Source organism: Fundulus heteroclitus, chromosome 3 (genome assembly GCF_011125445.2).
Source record: "Fundulus heteroclitus isolate FHET01 chromosome 3, MU-UCD_Fhet_4.1, whole genome shotgun sequence".
NCBI lineage: Eukaryota > Metazoa > Chordata > Actinopteri > Cyprinodontiformes > Fundulidae > Fundulus > Fundulus heteroclitus.
This window is the reverse complement of record NC_046363.1, coordinates 16,997,596-17,013,039: the sequence shown is the minus strand read 5'-3', so window position 1 is coordinate 17,013,039 and position 15,444 is coordinate 16,997,596. Positions and strand designations below refer to the sequence as shown.

General features: G+C 40.1%; 1 protein-coding gene across 5 annotated transcripts in view; it reads right to left on the bottom strand.

Annotated features, from left to right (window-relative positions):
* Window positions 1-57: 57 nt before the first annotated feature.
* Window positions 58-15,444, bottom strand: part of LOC105940376 (F-actin-uncapping protein LRRC16A) — a 79,238-nt gene continuing 63,851 nt past the window's right edge. For 2 of the 5 annotated variants that reach the window (XM_036130847.1, XM_036130840.1), the window contains 17 exons: window positions 14,085-14,178; window positions 13,849-13,947; window positions 13,495-13,623; window positions 13,125-13,256; window positions 12,744-12,919; window positions 12,496-12,583; window positions 12,149-12,289; window positions 11,450-11,467; window positions 9,557-9,623; window positions 8,454-8,680; window positions 8,146-8,258; window positions 7,727-7,990; window positions 7,441-7,651; window positions 6,096-6,132; window positions 4,979-5,242; window positions 4,727-4,864; window positions 58-3,575 (listed from right to left, as the gene is read on the bottom strand). In XM_036130847.1, the coding sequence (XP_035986740.1) occupies window positions 3,403-3,575; window positions 4,727-4,864; window positions 4,979-5,242; window positions 6,096-6,132; window positions 7,441-7,651; window positions 7,727-7,990; window positions 8,146-8,258; window positions 8,454-8,680; window positions 9,557-9,623; window positions 11,450-11,467; window positions 12,149-12,289; window positions 12,496-12,583; window positions 12,744-12,919; window positions 13,125-13,256; window positions 13,495-13,623; window positions 13,849-13,947; window positions 14,085-14,178 (2,371 nt within the window). In that variant the 3' untranslated portion in view covers window positions 58-3,402. The remainder of the gene's footprint in view (window positions 3,576-4,726; window positions 4,865-4,978; window positions 5,243-6,095; window positions 6,133-7,440; window positions 7,652-7,726; window positions 7,991-8,145; window positions 8,259-8,453; window positions 8,681-9,556; window positions 9,624-11,449; window positions 11,468-12,148; window positions 12,290-12,495; window positions 12,584-12,743; window positions 12,920-13,124; window positions 13,257-13,494; window positions 13,624-13,848; window positions 13,948-14,084; window positions 14,179-15,444) is intronic. The other 3 variants (XM_036130852.1, XM_036130856.1, XM_036130837.1) reach the window with 2 other exon arrangements.

The following is a 15,444-nucleotide window of genomic DNA, read 5'->3' as shown; positions in this document are numbered from 1 at the left end:
GGGTTTCATTAAATTAAATGAGCAAACATGAGTCTTCTTTCAGAGTTTCTTTTCTAAAAAAAAAAAAAAAAAAAAAAAAATGCGTTCAAAGTGACCAACATTAAAACCAACAACGAACATCAGCCATTAGTTGCTTTATTTTATTTCAAATAAGTTACAAACAGATCCCTAGTGTAGTAGTGTACTTAGTACCAAAACAACAGAGGATTTCATGTTTTTTACACAGGGGTGTGACTATTTTGCATTCTGCTTGTGCTCCACATTTCTAAACACACGGGCCCGTATGTCAGAAAGCACACGATTACATCCAGAAGCCACATCATGCAGTAACACACAGACTCACACGTCTACACTGAATGCTACCGAGCACTGGCGTGTCTGTACACTCAACGTCAACGAAAAGAAACAGACGCCCATGATGCGGAGTTACTTTCAACTTGTTTTTTTCGTCTTTTATAAACAGAAGCTCTGCGGCGTTGTGCTGCTGCTGAACTGAGAAGATGGGAAAGAGTAACTTAACACAGCCACATGAGAGTGTATTTAATTTAAACAACATGCAACGTGGAAGCATCCTGTCATTTTTAGCTCCCCGGTACACTCCGGAGACAAAAAAAAAAAAAGTAAAACAAAAAAAGATGATGATTCTGTAGTCGTATACATCCAGGACAGATTGACTATATACAACAAATACAGTGTTATCTGTAAACCGTGACGAGCGACGAGGAAGGACAGTCCCACCGTAACGCCAGAGAAAGACATCAACAGACTCCACATTGTGGGAAAGGTGCACCAGTCGGAGCTCCGGGCCCCGACTTCAGTCTGGCTCTTTTTAAGGTACAAGCACGCAAAAATCCAACACTTAATGCACAGTTTTTGTTGATGTTGCATCACATAGTTAAAAAAAAAATCATCAAGCTCTCACAAAGGTTTGTAGTATGTACAGGGCCTCTACAAAAGTCTTAAAGTGTCTCAACCGCTTAGCGTCATCTCTTTCTAAATCAAAACAATGGAGACTCGTCAAAATCCAGACCAGAATATTACTGATTAAAAAGGTAATTCAAAGCAAAATTCATGATAACAAATTAGGGTCTAGATCCTGGTTCAAGTCTAGATCTGGTGTGCCATTAGCGAGTTAAATCTCGCTAATGGCACCAGTTAAAAAACCAAAATGGGAGCCAAAAATCGTTTTTTTCTCAGGGTTCTGTCTGTAAAACACAGTAAAACAATCAATGCCTTGAGCTAAAGCTTAAGTTTGTATTTGGTAAATCAAAGGTAAAGAATTGCAGATATGAATAAACCAAAGCTCCTGATGTTTTCTGAAAATTAGCATTTTGTTTTTTAGATTATGGAACAAGAAATAAACCCTGGTTAGTCAAACGTGTTCTTTGCTCAGTTTTCTTTTTTTCCCCTACTTACCCAAATTTGCAAAGATTAAATTTTTTTTTTTAACCCGATTTAAGACTCTGTAGGAGCCCTGCACAAAAGGCCGAGCACAACGGCATCCACACAGTGGCGGGATGTGGAAGTTAACAGCTGCAGATGCCAAAAATACCAGAAATCCCAGGAAATCTGCCATCATAGTTCATCAGCCTATGCTTTCACCCAGCAACACCGATGCATTTTTAGTTCTTTACTATAGTCACAGAAATTACTCCAACATGACACAGATTCTGCAGAAAATAATTAAAATAATCACAAAACAGAAAAAAAACAATCAAATACGTTGTAAACTGTTTACTGTTAATTATCAGTCATTTACATTAGTTGTGTTTTTTTTCATTCGCAAATGAAATTTCAGAATTAGCCCAACTCCGCCAGCAGTGTGAAACGGACATTTTCAGCTCTTGGCGAAGAAAAACAAAAAACAAAAGAATGTTGTCGTCACCTACCCACAGTTCACTTTCACTCCACACAGTGCATCATTATCGCTTTTTCAAACAAGCAGTGTGATTGCCGCCTTTTGCTGTGCATTTATTTCTTATTTCTTAGGCATAAGAATTAGGAAATTTTACAAGTTTCTAACGAACGACGCAAAATGAGGCAGATTAAAAAGAAACTGCTGCGGGAGTCTATGAAGGCTGGAGTTCCTTCAGTGTTTTGCTTTTTCCCCCCAAAGAACCCACTGAAACGGTCTTAAACACGATTTCTTTATACAACAGTCCTGTTTCACATTAAGTTCCTTGCCGTCACCGGACATGTCGGACACTAGCGAAATCCTAATGACCAGATTTAGTGTTTTATTTCTGGAAGCAGACAATCCGTGTCTTTTTAGGAGCGATTCAAAGTCTCAATGTTATTTGTTAGCAAAAATAACAGTAGAACAGTTCAAAACTTGCTTTAAGAAATTACACTAAAGATATGCTCCAGAAATGACCCTACATAATGCTCTATTGCACTTTTCTTTTATTTCCTAAGCTCCCCTCCCAGAGAAAGAGAAACAAATAATCCTGTTGTCCACAGTGTTTGAATATATAGAGGTGCAGTTATTTAACAGTGCTGAAGCCATACTGATTAGCCTTAAAGTCACAGTCCACCCCCAGTCCTCTCAAAGCAACAACACGTCATATGGCCACTCCAGCGTTCACACGCAGAATAACTCAGCGCTGCTCATTGTACGTCGGCCTGTAGCTGTTCCACCTAAAAAAAGGAAACCACACAACCTCTCTGATTTGTGTCTCTGCTTAAGACACTCAGCTGAAACCTGCTTGTTCCCGTAAATCTAAAAAAAAAAAAAAATTGCATAACATTTCCAGTCACATATTAACTTGCACATACTGAAAAGAGATTTGTTTAAAAAATCCATCAAAAATATATCAGAGATCCGAAACGATCCTTGTTTGCTAATGTGATTTGGCTTCAAGTACAGTGATCCTGGTATGGCGGTTATTGTTGCGTTTGGTCCCTGGGTGTCGAGCGACGGCAGCAAGCAGGAAAAAAAAAAACCAGTAGATTGTTAGTTGTAATCAAAGTCTCTCAAAGCACCTTGCTTTATTGATTTATTTATTTTTTAGAAATGTTCAAATCTTGACTTTGCTTCATGATTTATTATTTACGGTCTATGGGAGGTGGACTCATCTTCTCAGACCGTGAAGAGTTAGTAAGAAAGGTGAGGATGAGCAAGGTGGACTAACCATGTGGTGAAATCACTGTCTGGGTCAAGGAAGCTCTCGTCAGATTAAGCACAGTTTTGGTTTTTGCCTTGGAGGCACACTGCAGTCTGTCCCACATTACAAGCTTTAAACTTTCTTCTTCCGGAGCAGAACTCATGCCTGCCAAACCGATTTGTACGTTGTGGTCAAACAGGAACTGCAGGTTTGCATCTTACTGTAAAAAATAAACCATGGGCGATTTGCTTCCTTGGAGTTAGTCTTCTAAAAGGTAGCCTGAGACGTGGTGAATGGCTCATATTAATATAAAGTCCTTGTCCGCCTCTTCCCCTGAGTCTGAGGACTTCTTGCTGGTCGCCTTGCTCTTGTCTGGGTTTGGACATTTGTCCTTGGCTTTAAAGGAGCCTGGGTCGTCGGAGTTGGTGCTGTGAGGGCTGGATTTCTGAGCAGCGTCTGATGCTGACTTCACTGAAAACAACAGAAACAGAGAGACGAGACCTGAGTAGAACAAATGGAACGTAAAACAAGAGGATAGCAAATGAAACAGAAAATATAAATCTATAACATATATTTCTATGATGTATTTTCCATAGTCCTATTGACCATTTAACGTTTTTTTACTCGGTTCTTTAAAAGAAGACTAGCAGATACATGTGTATTCCTCTCCTTAGGATCCAAAGCATCTAAGTATCAAAGTATCAAATATTGTGCAAGCCACTATTTGTTTCAAACATATTTTTCTGTCATGTTTGTCTTAGTTAAAGAATTAAATAAAAAAAATGTAAATTAGTTAAGAGAAAAATCTTGTGTTCATCGGTGCTTATTTTAATAAATATGAACTATTCTGTAGACGAAATACTTCAGGGCCCTAAATAATCCACTTTATGAGGTAATATTCCGGTACTGAATTCATGTTCTACAAAGTAAATGAATTAATTCATATGAAAAGCTTCTATGTTCTTGTAGGTAAATTAAATGACAAAAGGTTCTTTAGAAAAATAGCCACATTTTTATGAGATTAAGTTATTAAATCAATACTTTTGTAAAAGCCCTTCATGATCTACCAGTATTTTTCTAACGAGAAAAGTAGCGGATGTTTACTATGAAAGTAAATGAACAGGCCAAGAACAGCAGCACGAGGACTGGAAACCCTGATAGTTCATCATTATTACAAAACATCAGTTTCAGCCTCATCATCTTTTAGAACAAGTGTCATTCTCAGCGAAACATAGATGCTCAGGCACCGGGGGGTTTAAGCCATCAGTCTGCCAGGATCAAAGTGAATTCTCCACATTTTTTAGGAGTTTTTCTCTCTTTTTTCCACTAAAATGAATGTCAGAAGATTTTTTGGGGTTGGACACGCTGACGGCTGATTGTCAATACTGCTTTATCCAGAGAAAGACACGGGGGGTCTGATTGAAGATGTATAACAGATAAAAAGGCTGTTTCAATAAGCAACGCTGATGGCCTGAATCCATCAGTCACGTCTGTCACCTGCCTGACATACAGCAGTAAAATGAGATCGCAAAGGGAGCCAAAGCGTCAGATCCTCACAGTTAAAGCTGGTCTGACCTTATTTTTTATAGCTGCTTAGATTGCTGTGTGTGTTTGTGACTCACCTTCCTGAGTGGTTTTGTTGGGGGAAACTCCTGTCTGCAGACTGGACTCCTTGTCTTTCTCTGACAACCCCCTCTTTAGGGTGGAGGGGAGGACTTTGGGGGACGCATGGCCACTGCTGGGGGAAGCTGGACTCTCATCTATGCAAAATAGACAAGCATAAAACACAACTTTGTCAAATTCAGGTGTCTTTAAAATGATTTAAATTGAATAAGAAGGATGAAGACAGCCCGCGGACTGTGACGGTAGCACACCTATGCTCCTGCTGCTGCTGCTGGTCCTCGGCTTCTGGGGGATGGTGGGCCGAGCAGCCAGGGCAGGCTTTGCCCCTTGTGGCACTGGTGGTTTAGGGTTTACTGGTCCTGCAGGGGAAGCTGAGGAAGATGTGGCTCTGAGACGAGTGGCCGGCTCAGGCTTAGCCTCTCCACGGGCTGAGGTCTTTTCTGAAGGAGCAGCGTTTGGTTTGTTAAGGGAACACGTGGGAGACTTGCCCTCAGTAGTTGTGGATGGGGACTTGGCTGGCAACACATCCAAAAAAAGGAAGACCGTAAATATTCGGAAAGTGTGGCGCCCATTTGCATTCAGCGCCCTTGAGTCGATACTTTGCACAGCAATTACAGCTGCAAGACATCTGGGAGATGTCTCCCAGCTTTGCAAACCTAGAAACTGATCCTCCCCTCCCCCATTCGTCTTTGCAGTTTTGTAAACTGGATGAAATCTGGGTGGACTCGGCCCTTCTGACAAGTAGAAGCTGTGATCTGTCGTAGCTTTGATTTGCATGTTTAGGGCTGTTATCCCACCTGAGCTACGCTGTGGATCTCTGCTGTCCCTGCAGAGCTATCAGAGGCCTTCCACCCCACAGTTTAGCAGGATGTTGTGTCACACTCATGCCTCTCTGGAACAGTGCTCTGTGGGATGTTATTTTTAACCTATTCCCATTTTAGGATTCACCAAAACCTTTTCCCTGACCCGTCTGCTGTGTTCCCAGGCAGCATATTCACTACTGCTCTCTAACAAGCCTTCATTTGACTGAGATTAAATGCTTAAATTGTTTTTAAAGCGGGATCAAAGTAAATAAAAATGCATGGCACACTTTTTAAAAGCATGTTTGTGGTAAATGTGGTAAAAACCATGCACCCTTTTCCTTCCACATCACAGTTATGCACAACTTTGTGCTGTTGTGTTTGTGTTGATCTGTTACATTAAAACCATATAAAACACATTGAGGTTGTGAAAAAGTTCAAAGTAAGAATATTTCTGCAATGTTTGTAGCTGCTTCAAAAACAGTCACAACATTAAATGTAGGGATAAACTCTTTGTCATCTTTTTAGCAAGTTTTTGATCTTAAATTTCTCCCTATATGTAGCTTACCTGCTGCATTGCTGTCTGGCCTGTCAGGGCTGGAAGACTGCAAGACATGCAAAGACAAAATATGGAATCACTGCATATTGGACATACATGTACATATTTCTCTGAAACAAATCAAATTTATTGCTCACACAGAATAAATTACTTTGATGATTAAGTGCTGTGTACACAAGCACAGAGAAACACAGGGGAGCTGTGACTAAAGATGCAGCTCATGCTCTTAATGACCTGCGTTCAGATAACAGCGTTCCCCCCGTTTTACCTGCACACACACCTGGAAACCTGCCAGAATGAGCAGCTCTACAACTACTTATATACAGTCTAAAACTGATGATGCAGCAAATACGCTGACCCTCTTACAGCACACAGACGCGTGGGAATAACTTGTTGGCAATCGACTATAAATCATGTAAAGGGAAAATGGTGGTGGCCAAATGAAGAGTCGAAATGTGTAATTACTGTAATTCTGACCACAATAAATAAGTTTTATTCAGAGTTTCTGTTTGAAATCAGGGGTGCATAAACATAAAGCAATACTGGGGCACAGTTTTCCAGATCCAGACTTTATTTTTATACTAAAAACAAACATTTAAATACAAACATTTACTCCAGATGTGTAATTTTGCTACGAAGCACATGAAAACTAGACGGCACAGAAAAATACATTGAAGGGGAAACATCACATAATAGAAAAGAGATGTTAGTTACCTACTAGATGAATGCAAAATGTAATGTTTTGGTAAAAATTACTTTCTTATTTAGAGCGCTACTGTAGCATAAAATAAGGAACTGTTACAAAAATGAAAAAAAAAATTAGAACTCAGTTTCTGAAATTGAATCCCTTAAAAAAATGAATAAAGTTGTAAAAATTGAGTGATCTGGAGAATGTGAAGCAGGTGGCAAATTTCCAGCACTATCTCCTGCTGTGAATCATAACAGGACTGACCCAAAACCCTTCCTCATGACTCATGATTGTTCAGGAGAGAACTGGAGTTAAGTCAGGATTTTTTTAAACATCTCGTCAGGCTGCAGTCAGAAAAACGCAGCATCCTTGCCCGCCAGTGTTACTAAACTCTTTATTCACTGAATAAACAAACCAGGTCTGACAGGAAGACTGAACACCTACAGCGTTTTAAACTAAAAACATTTCCTTACGTTTCTTTGCTCAAACAGGCAGCTTTAACATCTATTTAAATATTTTTATAGTCTCTTACACATAAAAAGCAGTAAAACTGAATAAAAAAAATCTATTTAAAGAACAGCGTGGATGGATGAGTGGATACGTGATCATTTCTTTTCTTATTTTCTCGACCATCACATGGTTTTTACTCCAGCTGACGTTACTCACCTTGTATGCTCTCCTCTCATGTTTAGCCTTCATCTCGGCCAGGAGGCCACTTCCCATCATCTGCACCCCAGTGTACCGCTTCCCGCCTTGAGGACTCCCCCTGCCGTCCGAACCCTCCCAGGGTTCATCCATGGAGTCCGGAGTCCTCAGCTCCTCGGACCGGTCCGAGCTGCTGCTGTAGTCTGTGGGCTGTGAGCGGGTGGACGAGTCTCTGGATAGGAGACAGGAACCATTAGAGGAGTTGGAACTGGGGTGCACGTAAGGTGTGATCGTGGTTTAGCTATACCTTGACTTTGGTTCAGGGGGTGGGCTCTTGACTGCCACCTTAGGAGAGGAGGGCTCCTCTGGGATCGCGGATGCTGCAGCAGAGGCTGCAGAGCCTGGGGATGCACCGCAGGATGTTGGAGCGGCTTGACCTTTCTCCAACTTATCTGATTTGTCAGACTTATCTGACTTATCAGATTTGGAAGATCGCTTGATGAGATTCAGAAATCCTCCTTTACTCTTTTTCTTCTCTCCGTCTTGAGATTCTGAGCTCTTTAAGGAACGTCTTACAGCAGGCAGTAGAAGAAGCACAGAATGATAGAACCATAAGACTCATGCAATGTTCAGAAAAATAAACTACTAATCAAATACAATTCAGTGTGGGAGTACATACAGTACATGTAATAAAAAATATATATTTATGTCAAGAATTATTCTCACTTTGAATCCATTTTGGTAACTTTCTTAGAAAAAAATTCATCAACTCCTTCATCCACTCGTCCCATGAGGCCATTCTGTTCGCCGCCATCTTGAGATGGAGTGTTGTTCATTTGCTGAAAGAAAGCAAGGCAAACTGATCTAACATCTTTCCTGAAACACTATACCTAACAGAAAAGCTGCTCTTTCTCTTTCCATTTCAGCACTAGCAATGCCCAACCCCTATAATGACTGACAATGGCTTCCTAATATATTAAACTTTAGATGTAACCCAAATTTAAATGGTAAAATAGGAGCAGTGCTTCACTTACAGCTACTTTACTAGAATGCATCTTTTTGTTCCTTCGAGGTCGTAGTTTGGTGAAGTGCTGCAGCTTCTTCTCTTCCTCAGATGGCAGCTCTGCGATCGCTCCAGACGGACGCTGCTCCGCCCTGTGCCCGCCTGTAGATGGCGTGGGAGGAGTCTGGGATGAAGTGGAGGCGTCTTCCATGTACATGGGAACATCCTCCAGGGCCTTGTCGAGATCAAACTCCATCTCTGCACATTTGCAATATTTGATACGATCTTTAAACACGTAAACATTCACTGTGCCATTTGCTTTAATAGTTTCACACACAAAACTTTGGAACAGTAAAACATGCCGCCACTACCTGTGAAGCAAATCTCAGAAACAGAAATACAAAAGTCTGGTGAGAGGTTTGTGTAAACTCATCAAGGACATCGATCTTTCAATTTGGGCTTTTCTTGATTTATTTAAACTGTTTTTTTCAGGAGGAAATTATCATGCAACAAAGGAATTTTGAAAATGAAATGGATTCAAGAATATAAATGCATTGTGTATCAAATCTAAAATAATTGGTAAACCAGTCTTCTTCGTAGCTGGAAAAGTTCATTTAAATGAGTTCTGCGCTACAGAACCGCAACAGTTAAGGAAAGTCCACAAGTTTCAAATTTGAATTTTTGGTGAGGTCTTGGCCAGTCTTGTAAGGTTAATTTTCTTTTGTTTTACCCAGTCCAGTTTTGTTTTGTGTTTTGGGATCAACGTCCTGTTGAAATATCCAATTGTGCCAAAATTTCAGTCATCTGACCCTAACTGTCCCTCTCCACTGAAAGTAAAAGCAGAACGATCAGGTACGGTCTAGCAACACTGTTAATTATAATTTGGACAACGGGATTCGAGTAAACCCACAATAAATTAAAACGTGTTTTTAAAAACATTAATGTAGTTAGCTATGATATCATTCCACCCTGAAAAATATCAGTCTAAAAGTATCAATGAAAGCATAACAAAATTAATTTGACATTGAAAAGTGTGATGGCTGCAGACTACATCATATTAACTTGGTTTTTTTTTCATGGAAAAGTGTCCTTGTTACATTAGAGTTAAACTTTGAAAGATTAGAAACAACTTACCAAAGGCACGAGACACAGGTCGCAGCATCCTGCTGTGGATGCTTTTCCTTTTGGATTTAGGAGTCATCTGAAGGGATAAGGAACCATTAGGGAAGTATCTCAAACATTTACACATTTCTGAAATGTATTTGTACGGTCCTTAAGTTTTATGTGACAGAATAAAAAAATAAACAGAACAATGCTATTAAAACAAATAAAGAGCGGACCATCTTCCAATAATACGGCCAAATGCTACAGAATCTGACCAGATTAAATTGTTCAAGAGGAGAGATCCAGTTGAGACCAGATGTCGACACATAAACCATATAATAAAACATTACTCTTTTTTCCCCTCACTATGTGTTGATGAATCAGACTAAACTTTCCTGTTTTAGGTCAGTTAGTATTAACATAATACCAAAATAAGAGAGAGGAGCTTCTTAGATTATTTCTTATTATCTTCTTCTAGTTTACGTACAATAATATTTCTAAGTCTTTAAATTTTTTTGGAAAGCCCAGAAAAAGATGTCAAGCTTTAGATAGATTTATTCAAACACAAGTTATTTGGAGGCATCCCTGTGGATGTGTTTTAAGAACAAAACCTCAATTTCTGGTGACATCTTTGAAAAATCCAGACAAATCAGCCAAAATATAAGGAAGAGGATTGTGGACCTCAATTTCACAAAATAGAGGGCATCACAAGGAAATAACATTATGAGCAAATAGCATCTCAGGAAATCAGATTGGTGGTTTAATAGACGGTTCTTTCAAATGAACAATGACCCCGAGTCCAAGTGGACTCCAGGACAAGAAAGGCTATATCTTGGAGTGTCCATCACACATACTTATCTACCTCAAAATGAAAATATGCAGACATAGCTGAAAAGCTGCTTGTGACCAAGGTCTCCTACACACCTGACTTCTTTTCATCAGGTCTGAGGAATGGGCTCAGATTACAGCAAAGTGTTGTCAAAAGCTTGTGGAAGTATTATACCGAAGACATCTGACCTAGGTCAGAGTTTAAAAGCCAGTTCTAACAAATAAAAAAAATCTAAAAATAAAATGACTCTGTCATTATTTTGGTATTTAAAAAAGCAATCAAAGTTTGATAATCCTAGGCGACCTAAACTAGGGGAAAATATCGTCTGATTCAATGTTAGACAGTGATCATCAAAAAAGACACATTGTCATTAAAATTCATGGCCAGCGTAGACTGTGTGGCAATGCGCTATAACATCCTGTCCTCTGTGGTTCTAAAGCTGCTTACAGGGATATTTAGTGGAGCCTAGTATAACTATCTTGTCTGCAATGCTTTCTTCCTAATATGCAAAACCAAAGACAAAGCATTTCATTGAAATACAAGGCAAACATTAAGAACAACTTGAGCAATTTTACAGCGACAAAACATAACTTCAAAAATGCCAACAAAACATAAATTCAGTGTAAATCAGAGAAGACTGTTATGTAATAACTGGGTAATTTGAATATTAAATGACTGAACTGGGATATATTTCTGGGTCATAACATGCACTCATAGTGTTCATAGTGGCTTCTCGATGCATCCCATTCTGATTCTGACCCACATCCATATAGTGACGATGACAAACAGTGCACTTCATGACGAGGAGCAGAGCAGTGTGGGAAAAAAACAACAACAACAAAAAACAAACAAAAAAACAACTAGAGTCAGCTGTAATGAAATTAGTCATTATTACCTAAATGTTAAGAAAATATCACCGTTGGGCCAACTAAAGTGCATTTTCTGTACTGATGTTTAAGCGGATGAAACAGCGCAGTTTAGTAGACACAGGGGGACTGTGCAGCAAGCAAGAACATCAAAGAGAGATAGAAAAATAGTGAGACAAAAAAGCAGATAGAGAGAGAAGAACAGAGGGACAGTCCTGTGTTACTTACGCTGGTGCAGCACAGAGTCTCCAAGGAGCAAAGGTAGAAAGGGCAGGAAGGAACAGAGGAGAGGTTTGAAGAGAAAATAACACACAGTAAGACTTGAGGAGGAAAATGGAAATCATGCAGCAAGAGGGGAGGAAGGAGGGAAAGACAGAGGGTCAAGAGCAGTGGTGAAAATACTTGTAGATACAAGTAATAAAGAGACTAAAAGACGACGGATGACAGGAGACTCTGCTGCTTGTGCAGACTGCCCTAAAACTTCCCTGGAGAATATAAACATCTCAAGCTAAAAGAAAGATGATTACCTAGAAATTACAAAATTTTGGACAAGTTTGCGTTAAAAGTCACACCATAAAATCTGAAATTTTGTCTCCATTTGTCTCATTTCTGTTAAAGCAAAGAATCTTGACATGTTTTTTAAACAGAAACAGAAATCACACAAGTTTTCAGAGTAATTGTGTTGAACCAGTTTTCACGCCTACAGACAGACTGAATAATCTGCACGCAGTTTAAAGGAAATTGCAAATGATAAAAAAACAAAACAACCAAAGGTACCAAATACCATGAACAAAAGTAGTAGATCAGATGGCTAATTTTAAAGGAATCAGAAGGTTACTGAGTCTAAAGCCAATAACGAATCCTTCACCATGTTGAGCGTTTTGTCTTTGGACTGGTTTACCCCCAAAAAACACAACGATCACCCACCATACACGTTTCCAGATCCTCTAGCCTTTCTGCCTCCAGTATCTCAGCCGACGCTCGTTTAGGAATCTTCTCCTCGGGCACGTCCGGATCCACAGACTCCTGCTGCACCAAGCGACGACCTCGCTGCACCAGGTGGTCTGCCTGATGAGATGAGTCATGAGAAATATAAGAGAGAGGCAGCATGAGAGGAGGAAGGGTTCGGCTGTCCTGAACTTAAATAATAGAAGCAAACACCAGGCATTAACTTAAGAATCTCAAGCTCTCGACATCAACTTGGATCGGGATTTGTTTGACTTTCATATGGACAGCTGGCTGAGGAGTGTAGAGGAACCCTGCTCTTATCTTACCAGTGTAAGCTGTGACGTGGAGAGAGCCACCAAGATCTCATCAACAATGCGATCAGACAGAAAGGAAGCCAGACTCAGTTTCACCTCACTGAGTGATTTTCAGAAGGCATGCAAAGATAAAGAGAGAAAGTCAAGAGTTAATAATTGAATAAAAAAGCCTAAATAACATCTCTTTAATTCATCTTTTAAAGCTAGTCAGGTAGAAATAAAGGCACATCTACATATCCGGTGCCCTCAACAGTACAGACCTGATCTTGTTGATGATATCTACCCCAGACTGCTCCAGAAGGGTTTGGGTGACAAAGCTTTTAGGGACAACCATCTTGTCTGAGCTCGCCTTCATCAACTCGGGACGAAGATTTCCCCTCTTCATCACGTGAGGACACAGAGACTCTGCATTATCCATCATGGACTCCAACAGAGTCTGAAGGGTAAACACGAAAATAAGTTCATTAGGCAGGTCCCAGAGGCTTAATGAGCCACAAACTGATGCAAACACATTACAGATATAAGCCACTGGCTACTGCTGTGGTGTTTTTTTTTTCCCCAAACACAAAATGGCCATGCTGATTTTGCTTTAGCATTGTTTATAGCGGTTATAACCTATTTTATCAGCCAAAACGTCCCACCTGCAGTTGCTGGTCCATGACGGTGGTGACCTCCCCAGCCATGGACTCCAGCTTCTCCTGGATGGGACCTGCTGGTGAACTGTTCAGCTCCTCTCTGGAGGCTGATCCAAGGTGGTAAAGGTTACGAAGCAGCTAAGAGGACACAGACAAGACAATATTCACAACGGTAACACAAATATGTTGATTCATTCCAATAACTATTAAGATAAACTATATTAACCTTATTCATTCCTGCAGTAGCAGTAGAACCACTCATTATACTATAAAATTTGATTCATTTCATTCACCCATAATATTATTGCTTGTATGAAATATATTTCATATAAGCTTATATTTTGTAACTAAAACTCAACGTTATAGTGCTTCTCACCGTTTTGGAGTTCCTTGCATCTTTGATGAGATTTTCCGCTGACCTGACATCTTCCAAGACGGCATCAGCCTCCGAGTTCTTCAGAGAGTTCAGGTGGTCTTGGACTTTGACACAAATCCGGTCTATCATCTGGAAAACAAGAACAAGACATACGTGACGGTCGTTTACTGCATGCGATGAACAGGGATGAATCCTTCACAAAACGACAAGCACAACACGGGCAGAAAAAGAGCAGAACAAGAACCGATGAAGGTTTAAAATGCTTTGAAAAACAATCTACAGCATCACTGTGGAAGAAACCAGATTACAGAGCCCGGCAGGTACCAGAGTCTCCGTCCATTTGTGTTCACCTACCTGCTGAGTGGTTGTGGTTACGATGCCCTGCTGAAGGCGATAAGCCTGCTCCTGGAGGTACTTTCTAGTTTCATGGTTCCTGTATAAATAGGTCTCAATCTGGGAGGGAACAAAAAAAAAAAAAAAAAACACAAAAGGTCTGGTTAATAAACCAGACTAACGCAAATCTAAAATAGCTGGTGTTTTTTTTTATCCTTCACTATTTGAGAAGATAAATTAGGTAACCCTTACTGTACCTTTAGCAAAGCATCCTCTGTTTTCTCAGGGCTGGCTTTCAGGGCCTGGGAGGCGTCGATGATGGGGATGGGCATGAAGCGAATGGTGAAGTTTCTAATGCACACACAGAGAGCATCAGTCCACGGTACGTTTGCAATACAGAGGAAGAGAAAAATATGCAGAGATAAACAGAAAAAAGGAAGAAATGATGTTTCCTGATGTTAAAAAAGGAGTAAATAGACTACATGTAGTACATGTAGGAGGAAAATGCTGATTGATTTAATGGACAGCTGGTTGGATGAATAAACAGATTAGGGAAGGACGAACAAAATGAACAAACAAATAAATAAAAGGATGGACAAACGGCAGAATGGACAGATGAAAACTTTTTGCTCTCTCTCTTTTTCTTCATAGTAGGTACACCTGGTCTGGCGTTCTGTTAACTGTGACATCATCCAGAGAAGACGGCTCACCCGCTACTACCATCTAATGTAGAGCAGATTACTGGATCAATGTGTGCTTCTGTGCTTGTTTGTCTCTCTTGTTGTGTCTCTGCTCTGTCTTCTGTAACCCCAGTCGGTCGAGGCAGATGACCGTTCATACTGAGCCCGGTTCTGCCGGAGGTTTTTCCTTCCCGTTAATGGGGAGTATTTCTTCCCACTGTCGCTTCATGATTGCTCAGTATGAGGGATTGCAGCAAAGCCATGGACAATGCAGACGACTCTCCCTGTGGCTCTACGCTTCCCCAGGAGTGAATGCTGCTTGTCGGGACTTTGATGCAATCAACTGGTTTCCTTATTTAAGACATTTTTGACCAATCTGTATAATCTGACCCAATCTGTATAATATGATTGAACTTGATTTTGTAAAGTGCCTTGAGGTGACATGTTTCATGATTTGGCGCTATATAAATAAAATTTAATTGAATTGAAAAAGAATAGATGGGTAAATACAATATATGGACGACAGCTCAGTGTTTAATGTCTGTTATACCGTGTTCTGGGTGAATACTCGAGTCTGATTGGCCACAGGTGTCCGTTAAAAAGTTTTATAGGACACGTAAAAAACAGTTCTGGTCAAATAGCCTGATTGCTCTAAATAATTGCGCTGGCTGGTAACGGCAAGACAGTTGATGCTGGTTACCTTGAAAACGCGTCATAACAAGAGATATTAAATTGTTTTCTGAGCCGCTTCTTGTGAAAAACTTAAGATTTTAACGGTGAAAAAAACTTAGTATTAATAATTGATTTCATATTTATTGATTTTGTAAGTGACCATGGTATAAACGGGACAATGCTTTTCGGGGAGTCTATTATCAGAAATTCACGCCTCCTCTTCCTCCATTAATTTCTGATAATGGACATTATCCCTTCCCAAACA